This window comes from Bos mutus, chromosome 29 (genome assembly GCF_027580195.1).
Source record: "Bos mutus isolate GX-2022 chromosome 29, NWIPB_WYAK_1.1, whole genome shotgun sequence".
NCBI lineage: Eukaryota > Metazoa > Chordata > Mammalia > Artiodactyla > Bovidae > Bos > Bos mutus.
Window position 1 is genome coordinate 4,935,017 of NC_091645.1, and position 10,122 is coordinate 4,945,138.

Below are 10,122 nucleotides of genomic sequence, written 5' to 3' on the forward strand. Positions count from 1 at the left end.
TTCATGGAGACCTAAGACAAAGGAAAGGTTTCAGAGGGAAGGAAAAGGGGGAAGGAAGGAAACTGTATATGAGGGATCCTCTGCAAACATCATAGAAGCTCACAGTTCCATTGTCATAATCCAGAAACACCCCAATCCTACCCAGAGGCCTTTTCACATACTGAATGTAGGGTGGGGTGTTGGTGAAGAGACTATAATGATTGTTCACCTTCTTGGAAAACAAAACACATGCTTCTTCAGAATAAATACTGATATTAGTATTGGTTATCAAGATATCTTTGCAGATGCCCAGAATCCAGCTGGAGGAGTGAGTCACATCCAGCTCCCAGTAATGCCTCCCAGAGGCGAAGGCCCGAGCTCCCCAGGACACGACACTCTCCACAATCTGAGGCTGTCTGGATGCGCCGTGGTGCTCATCTCTGAACATCACACTTGCATCATCACCATCCTCAGAAAGGCTCATGTGGTGAATGGTCATTGTCTGACTCAGAATGTTATCCACTGCAGAAAGAGCAGAAATCAGGTTAGCAAGTGGGATTTCCATGTCTCTGAGAGGCAGAAGGCAGAGGTTCCCTACCCACTGAGATTTTTTTTTCATTTTCCCTCCTTCAAGAAAACCCAAAACAAAGTGAGTTCAGACTGCCCTTCTCCGAAGAGGAAGAGTTACTACTATATATATGGCATATAGAAACACCTTAAATCATATCAAAAAAAAAAAAAAAGACAGATATATCATGAACTGCATGACGTCTGATTTAATCTCAGTCTCTTGATGATCACTCTGAAAACTGAATATTCTGTTTCTTTATAACCATATGAGCAACGTGATTGCTCTCTTTTGCTCTATGTCAGATGTAACTAAATATATGTATATGACTTTGCATTTTCATTAAACTGTAGGTTGTAAAGTACAGGCTTGATATTTGCAATCCAAATATACAGGCAGAAAAGATACAACAACTTGGGAAAGTCATATAGTGTCATAATTTCAGATAAAAATAAAATAACATTAAAAGAAGGCTCCTTCCCAGGAAGCTCTAATGAAGCAGAGTCCTGATCACCAGAGGGCTGACTCTTACCTCTGAAGTTGTTCAGCATGTCTAGGATTCCAGTGACAGGCAAGCAAGTGAGCTCTGGGTTCACTGGCTGAGGCTTCTGCATCTCTGCCAAGTCAATCCTGTAACAAATGACATAGATACAAGTCAAGGCCAAAGGCTAATCATATGACCATTATGTAAAAAGAAGTATTTAACCCAGGACATTTTGTTAGAAATCTATTTTTGGTTAATTGCATATACAATATATTCTACACAGTTTGGAATATAAAAACATTACCAGATTCTTTTCCTAAATATCAGATCAGATCAGTCGCTCAGTCGTGTCTGACTCTTTGCGACCCTATGAATCTCAGCACGCCAGGCCTCCTTGTCCATCACCATCTCCTGGAGTTCATTGAGACTCACGTCCATCGAGTCAGTGATGCCATCCAACCATCTCATCCTCTGTCGTCCCCTTCTCCTCCTGCCCCCAATCCCTCCCAGCATCAGAGTCTTTTCCAATGAGTCAATTCTTCGCATGAGGTGGCCAAAGTCCTGGAGTTTCAGCTTTAGCATCATTCCTTCCAAAGAAATCCCAGGGCTGATATCCTTCAGAATGGACTGGTTGGATCTCCTTGCAGTCCCAAGGGACTCTCAAGAGTCTTCTCCAACACCACAGTTCAAAAGCATCAATTCTTCGGCGCTCAGCCTTCTTCACAGTCCAAACCTCACATCCATACATGACCACTGGAAAAACCATAGCCTTGACTAGATGAACCTTTGTTGGCAAAGTAATGTCTCTGCTTTTGAATATGTTATCTAGGTTGGTCAAAACTTTCCTTCAAAGGAGTAAGCATCTTTTAATTTCATGGCTGCAGTCACCATCTGTAGTGATTTTGGAGCCCCCCCAAATAAAGTCTGACACTGTTTCCACTGTTTCCCCATTTATTTCCCATGAAGTGGTGGGACCAGATGCCATGACTTTCATTTTCTGAATTTTAAGCCCACTTTTTCACTCTCCACTTTCACTTTCATCAAGAGGCTTTTTAGTTCCTCTTCACTTTCTGCCATAAGGGTGGTGTCATCTGCATATCTGAGGTTATTGATATTTCTCCTGGCAATCTTGATCCAGTTTGTGTTTCTTCCAGTCCAGTGTTTCTCATGATGTACTCTGCATATAAGTTAAATAAACAGGGTGACAATATACAGCCTTGATGAACTCCTTTTCCTATTTGGAACCCGTCTGTTGTTCCATGTCCAGTTCTAACTGTTGCTTTCTGACCTGCATACAAATTTCTCAAGAGGCAGATCAAGTGGTCTGGTATTCCCACCTCTTTCAGAATTTTCCACAGTTTATTGTGATCCACACAGTCAAAGGCTTTGGCATAGTCAATAAAGCAGAAATAGATGTTTTTTTGGAACTCTCTTGCTTTTTCCATGATCCAGCAGATGCTGGCAATTTGATCTCTGCTTCCTCTGCCTTTTCTAAAACCAGCTTGAACATCTGGAAGTTCACGGTTCACATATTGCTGAAGCCTGGCTTGGAGAAATTTGAGCATTACTTTACTAGTGTGTGAGATGAGTGCAATTGTGTGCTAGTTTGAGCACTCTTTGGCATTGCCTTTCTTTGGGATTGGAATGAAAACTGACCTTTTCCAGTCCTGTAGCCACTGCTGAGTTTTCCAAATTTGCTGGCATATTGAGTGCAGCACTTTCACAGCATCATCTTTCAGGATTTGGAATAGCTCAACTGGAATTCCATCACTTCCACTAGCTTTGTTCGTAGTGATGCTTTCTAAGGCCCACTTGACTTCACATTCCAGGATGTCTGGCTCTAGGTCAGTGATCACACCATCATGATTATCTGGGTCGTGAAGATCTTTTTTGTACAGTTCTTCTATATATTCTTGCCATCTCTTCTTAATATCTTCTGCTTCTGTTAGGTCCATACCATTTCTATCCTTTATCGAGCTCATCTTTGCATGAAATGTTCCTTTAGTAGCTCTGATTTTCTTGAAGAGATCTCTAGTCTTTCCCATTCTGTTGTTTTCCTCTATTTCTTTGCATTGATCGCTGAAGAAGGCTTTCTTATCTCTTCTTGCTATTCTTTGGAAGTCTGCATTCAGATGTTTATATCTTTCCTTTTCTCCTTTGCTTTTCACTTCTCTTCTTTTCACAGCTATTTGTAAGGCCTCCCCAGACAGCCATTTTGCTTTTTTGCATTTCTTTTCCATGGGGATGGTCTTGATCCCTGTCTCCTGTACAGTGTCACGAACCTCGGTCCATAGTTCATCAGGCACTCTATCTATCAGATCTAGGCCCTTAAATCTATTTCTCACTTCCACTGTATAATCATAAGGGATTTGATTTAGGTTATACCTGAATGGTCTAGTGGTTTTCCCTACTTTCTTCAATTTCAGTCTGAATTTGGCAATAAGGAGTTCATGATCTGAGCCACAGTCAGCTCCTGGTCTTGTTTTTGTTGACTGTATAGAGCTTCTCCATCTTTGGCTGCAAAGAATATAATCAATCTGATTTCGGTGTTGACCATCTGGTGATGTCCATGTATAGAGTCTTCTCTTGTGTTGTTGGAAGAGGGTGTTTGTTATGACCAGTGCATTTTCTTGGCAAAACTCTATTAGTCTTTGGCCTGCTTCATTCCGTATTCCAAGGCCAAATTTGCCTGTTACTCCAGGTGTTTCTTGACTTCCTACTTTTGCATTCCAGTCCCCTATAATGAAAAGGACATCTGTTTTGGGTGTTAATTCTAAAAGGTCTTGTAGGTCTTCATAGAACCGTTCAACTTCAGCTTCTTCAGCATTACTGGTTGGGGCATAGACTTGGATTACTGTGATATTGAATGGTTTGTCTTGGAAACGAACAGAGATCATTCTGTCGTTTTTGAGATTGCATCCAAGTACTGCATTTTGGACTCTTTTGTTGACCATGATGGCCATTCCATTTCTTCTGAGGGATTCCTGCCCGCAGTAGTAGATATAATGGTCATTTGAGTTAAATTTACCCATTTCAGTCCATTTCAGTTCACGGATTCCTAAAATGTCAACATTCACTCTTGCCATCTCTTGTTTGACCACTTCCAGGACCCTGACATTCCAGGTTCCTATGCAATATTGCTCTTTACAGCATCAGACCTTGCTTATATCACCAGTCACATCCACTCAACTTCCCCATTGTTTTCAGATATTATTCCAGTTTTCAACTCATTGAACCTCATTCCCTTCCTCTGTTCCATATGGGTAATGCAAAGATACTGGGCATTTTACAGACAGAAAGTTCAGGCTAAGCCTTTGAGACTTCAGTCAGTATGTAGTCATCAAGGATACATTCAGTGTCTACAAGGAAGAGTCCATCAAGCCAGACCTGTTTGCTCTTGTCAGCCCAGCAAGGGATCCAATTCCAACCTGGTTATTTTGGTCCAAAAAGTCTACCTTCTCAGTGGGCAGCAGAAAGCCACTCCCTCTGAGGTTCTGCCTACTAGGGACCTTGCAATGATGGAACAAGCTGAGTCACTGCTACTCCTCAAAACAAAAGGACAGTTCTGTTCTCATTCTTAGGGAATTTGCCTCTTTCAGGCCTTTTCCACTTTCCAACTCATTAGCATAGGTGCTTTCTCTGTGATATCTTAGAAAATCCCTTCACTAAGCTTAACGTGGTGAGGTTGGAGAGGATGCGGTGAGTGGGTAAAATAAAGCCCAGAATGTCAGAATGTTTTCAGGTATATTGGATTTCAGCCAAATGAGAAGGAAACTTCTGAGGCCAAGGATTGAAATTCTTTTGAAATAAAATAGAAAATAGCCATAAAGACAATATTGGTCATCTGTATATGAGGGTGCTGCACCTATGGATGTACACGTGGATTCAATTGATAAATTCTCAGTTATTTGTTTATGTACTTGTTTATTTACACATTTATTTATTTCATGGGAGGCACTTCTTGGACCAACTATTTTAAATATATTTTAAAAACAGCAGTGTATATATGTCAACCCCAGATTCCCAGCCTATCCATTTCCCCCATCCTTACTCCTGGTTCTGAATGGAAAATATTCAGAAAAAAAATTCCAGAAAGTAAAACTTGAAAATGCCACATACTAGGGAACTATTTACAATGCGTTTAATTTACATTTTATGTGTTAGTTGTTATAAGTCATCTAGAGATGACAAAGTGTATGGCAATATGCTTGTAAGTTAACTGCAAATACTAAGGCATTTTGTATAAGGAATCCTGCATCCTGGAGTTTAAATACTGAGGAGGACTTGAAAACAATCTCCCATGGTACCCTGCGTCTACTTCATCAGAAAGATAACAACTTTTCCAGAAAAAGAACTTTAGTGTATACTCACATTTCCAATACATTTGCCAAGACCTGCAAAGAAAAACAAAGATCATGTTAATCATGAGACTTTTGTCGTTTTGCATCTTCTTCTCTATTCTTTATTCAGTGTTATTGTTTTTTACATTATCTTCTAAGGAATACTCAGAAGGCATCCTAGTAACATAGCCTAAGCTAAAACATGGGAGGCTTCCTCAGGGCACATTATGAAAGGAAGGAGGACAGAAGAGTCTGCGTAATGATGCAGCAACATCTAGGATTCCAGTATCGCCCGCTGCCAGTGCTGTTCTCAAGGACAGAGCTCCGCATTTAACAAAGCAATAGGAAAAACAGCGAACCGTATTTAACTTAGAGTGAAATTGATGACTGGTTGTAACAACCTTGCCTAGAGAACAGGTGGAACTTCAGTGTCTCTGGAAAATTTGGGATAACAGGGAGTGACAAAGCTTTAGGGGAACACATACTGAGATTTACTCCAAGAAATTTAACTTTCCGCTGGTCACAGAATTTTGCTGATTTTAGATCATCTGTCTGGATAGTACTCCTGATCACACTGAAAAAATATAGTCCTATTTTAGCTAAGACATGGACAAAAATCTTTCAAAGATTACCAGAATATTTTGAACTAGGGGACTGGACTAATACAATAATGGGGGTCAAGGAGCACCATCCCTAAGCTGAGAGTATCGGTTTAAACAGTGAACATTCCAGTGTCACAGCAACTCGTCTAAAAGAGTGTTTCTCTCTCTGAGGACTAACCCTCCTTTCTCACCTGGAGCAGCTCCCTGTCCGGCTTGCAGCACATCCCAGTCAGCTCTCTGTACATTTCTTTCAGACTTGCTCTGTACTGAGTCATTCTGAACACACTCTCCTCGAGTTGTTCACACATCTCCTTGGCTTCTCGCTCCAGGGCCTCCAGATGCAGTTGCTCCTCCTCCCGGAGAAACAGAAGCATCCTCTGATATTCAGCTGTAATCATCTCCTTCCTTAAGGCCACGTAGTCCTGTGGGGATAGTGGATTCAAAGTATTGCTTATGCTCACATTCAAAAGAAAACTTCCAATATTATTTCCTTGATGTCATCAAGAATGTTCTAGACAAACTGTCGGCCTCAAGTATTTTCCTGTCCAAGGTTTCTCTGAGTTCCTAGTCTCTGGCCCTGTTTGATTCAAGCCATCTGAGGGGTCCCAAGCTCTCCCCTTAGAAGGATTCTTCAAGGTTATTACTCTATCAATTATTTCCTCTTTAATTTGGATCATGTTTTTCTCTTGTTCCTTGCCCTGATTTTTCTAAATATTCTTTAATGTGGTAAACCCCATTTTGTATAGTTTTACAAGATGTTCTCTTTTCCCTCTAGGTACTTCTATATTCTTCTCCTCTACTACAGAGTAACACTTAGGACAGTGTTGTCTTATACTTCATTTCTGAATTTTAATCAAATCCTCAAAATTTTGCCTAGGAACACTTTTCATGCCAAGGTTTTCCCATGTACTAGCATTCCTTGAACTAGCCTGTATTGGCCCGTTTCAATTGTGACCACTGATAGGTCGTTTGAAATCACGCCTTTTCAAGGGAAGAGATCAATATCCTTTAATGGAAATGTAAATAGACCTAAAAGCTAGAATTATATCACTATCTATAGAAATAAATAGGAGCGTTTTTATTCTTACCTTAAATGACCAAGTTTTTTTAGCTTCCTGGTTCAGAAGGATTTGCATTTCTTCTCTGATTTTCCATAAAGAGCCCATTCTCTTTAGAAGTTTCTCCTGCAAAATACCCAGGGGATTTAGACACAGAAGATGACACTGTAAATTTCATCCCCTTATTCCTGAACAAAGGCAGCTGTTGGTTACACAGAAACCTTGAGTTAGAATGCTGTGGTCAGATTTTCCCACATTAATCTGCATCTAACACCAAGATGATGGTGACAAAAGTGTATGCCACACAACTGGGGAAATGTTACAGATCATGAAATCCAGTCCCTAAGAAACTGAGACTCACGTATTTATATAGCTTGATTAGGAAAGTCTCAAGTTCCCATCAGAAGCCTGTGTCCCTGGCACCACCCGCCCCGGGATGCTGCATTTCCACACGTGTGGACAATTGGGCAACAACACTGAGAGGACACATTATATGTGAGGATCCACATTCAGAAATCCCACCTCCACTATCTCCACCCCCATCACCATCACAGCATCCTCGTCTTCCTCTCTGACTTAGGAGTCTCTAGATCCCGAACTGCTCTAGAGGCATCACCTACCCGGGACTCCTCAGCAGCCCTGTGTATCGGACTGTGGCTGTGAGCTGCATGCTCGGGGCGTTCAGAGCAGGGCCCACAGAGCAGGGTCTGGTCAGCCTCACAGAAGAAGCCTTTGGCTTCCTGGTGTGTCACACAGATCTGCTCCTCAGAGCTGTGGTCGTGGTCAGCTCTGGCCTGTCTGGCAAGGGAAGCCAGCCTCTTGAGCACAATATTGGTTTTGAAATCGGGCCTCTCTGCTATTCCCCTGCACTCCGGACACCTCCTTGGAGTCTGGCCTTCTTCCCAGCAAAGGCTCAGACAGGGACGGCAGAAGCTGTGCCCACAGTCTATGGTGATGGGGTCCAGGAAGCAGTTCATGCAGATGGAGCAGGTGAGTTCACTCTGGAAGACCTGCAGTGTGTCTGAATCCATGTTTCTGAAAATTAAAGATAGAAATAGAAATGATAAGAGAGGAAGTCTTTCTTCTGCCCTGATCAGGGAAAATAAAGCCTTTGGCACAGTCCTGTCTTGAACTCTGTCTAATTTCCGTATTTGCTAAACCCCAACACAAACCTGCATGCTGAGTCGCTCAGTCATGTCCAACTCTTTGTGACCTTATGGACTGTAACCCACCAGGCTCTGTTCATGGGATTCTCAAGGTAAAAATACTGGAGTAGGTTGCTGTGCCCACCTCCAGGGGATGTTTGCTACCATGGATTGAACCCATGTCTCTTAAGTGTCCTGGATTGCCAGGTGGGTTCTTTACCAATATTGCACCTGGACTTCCCAATGGCTCAGTGGGTAAAGAATCTGCCTACAATTTAGGAGAAATGGGAAATGTGGGTTGGAGGCCTGGGTTGGAAAGATGCCCTGGAGAAGGAAATGGCAACTGGTCCTAGTACTCTTGCTTAGGAATTCCTGTGGGCAGTGGAGCCTGGTGGGCTACAGTCCATGGGGTTGCAAAGAGTTGGACATGACTGAATGACTAAGCAGAAACACAGTACAAACCTGGAAATGGTGACTACAGACAGGTTGTATTCCTGCTATAATAAAAAGGATGCAATTAGATAAGAGAGTCACTTGCAACTATTTTCTTTTTTTTTTGTTTAAAGTTAACCTGAAGATAAATATTAGGATGACTCCAGAGTAATTTTTGTCAGCTGATTTGTACAAAAGCATATATATAATCTCAATCTGTCTCTCTCTCTCCATTTTCCCCTACTTAAAACCCACACTTTGTCTCTTTGCTAATGTTCTCTATGCCTTCTGCCTTTGAAGTGACATATATGCTTTTCTAAAGCCAAATAAAATTGTTTGTGAATAATTTAAACTTAATATAATTAATGTTTTTTTTTTAACTTTGACATTCTGAAGCTGTAAACTGGTCAGTGTTTACTTATAACTTAAACTAGCAAAACTATTCCTTTTAAGACAAAAAGAAAAAATAAATATGTCATTGCTAGTTCAGGAAGACAATTTTTCCTGGAGTCATTTCAGATAATCAGAGTATGTCGTATTTTGAACTGGTGAATGTTCCCACTATAACAATAATCTGTAAAAAAAGAATCAATTGTTTAGTAAAGAAAGTGATGGGGAAACAGTGTCAGACTTTGTTTTTGGGGGCTCCAAAATCACTGCAGATGGTGACTGCAACCATGAAATTAAAAGGTGCTTACTCCTTGGAAGGAAAGTTATGACCAACCTAGATAGCATATTCAAAAGCAGAGACATTACTTTGCCAACAAAGGTCCGTCTAGTCAAGGCTGTGGTTTTTCCTGTGGTCATGTATGGATGCGAGAGTTGGACTGTGAAGAAAGCTGAGCGCTGAAGAATTAATGCTTTTGAACTGTGGTGTTGGAGAAGACTTGAGAGTCCCTTGGACTGTAAGGAGATCCAACCAGTCCATTCTGAAGGAGATCAGCCCTGGGGTTTCTTTGGAAGGAATGATGCTAAAGCTGAAACTCCAGTACTTTGGCCACCTCATGCGAAGAGTTGACTCATTGGAAAAGACTCTGATGCTGGGAGAGATTGGGGGCAAGAAGAGAAGGGGATGACAGAGGATGAGATGGCTGGATGACATCACTGACTCGATGGACGTGAGTCTGAGTGAACTCCGGGAGTTGGTGATGGACAGGGAGGCCTGGCGTGCTGCGATTCATGGGGTCACAAAGAGTCAGACAGGACTGACTCGGCAACTGAACTGAACTGCAGCAAAGTGAAAGTGAAATCGCTTAGTTGTGTTCAACTCTATGCTACCCCATGGACTGTAGCCTACCAGGCTCCTCCATCCACGGGATTTTCCAGGCCAAGAATACTGGAATGGGTTGCCATTTCCTTCTCCAGGAGATCTTCCCAACCCAGGGATTGAACCCGGGTCTCCCAAATTGCAGGCAGACACTTTACCATCTGAATCACCAGGGAGGTTCCAATTTGACTATACATTGTTTACTAAAACCATAGAAATAAGTTTGAATATACACAAGGATTTCCGC

At 41.8% G+C, this 10,122-nt stretch overlaps 1 protein-coding gene across 1 annotated transcript; it reads right to left on the reverse strand.

Moving 5' to 3' along the window:
* Position 1: 1 nt before the first annotated feature.
* Positions 2–8,062, reverse strand: LOC102264919 (tripartite motif-containing protein 64). Its single transcript, XM_005908032.2, has 6 exons — positions 7,652–8,062; positions 7,062–7,157; positions 6,152–6,395; positions 5,339–5,348; positions 1,080–1,177; positions 2–501 (listed from the first exon to the last, which is right to left on the reverse strand). Exons 1-6 carry the CDS (start codon positions 8,060–8,062, stop codon positions 2–4), a joined length of 1,359 nt encoding a protein of 452 aa, XP_005908094.2.
* Between the last annotated feature and the right edge of the window lie 2,060 nt (positions 8,063–10,122).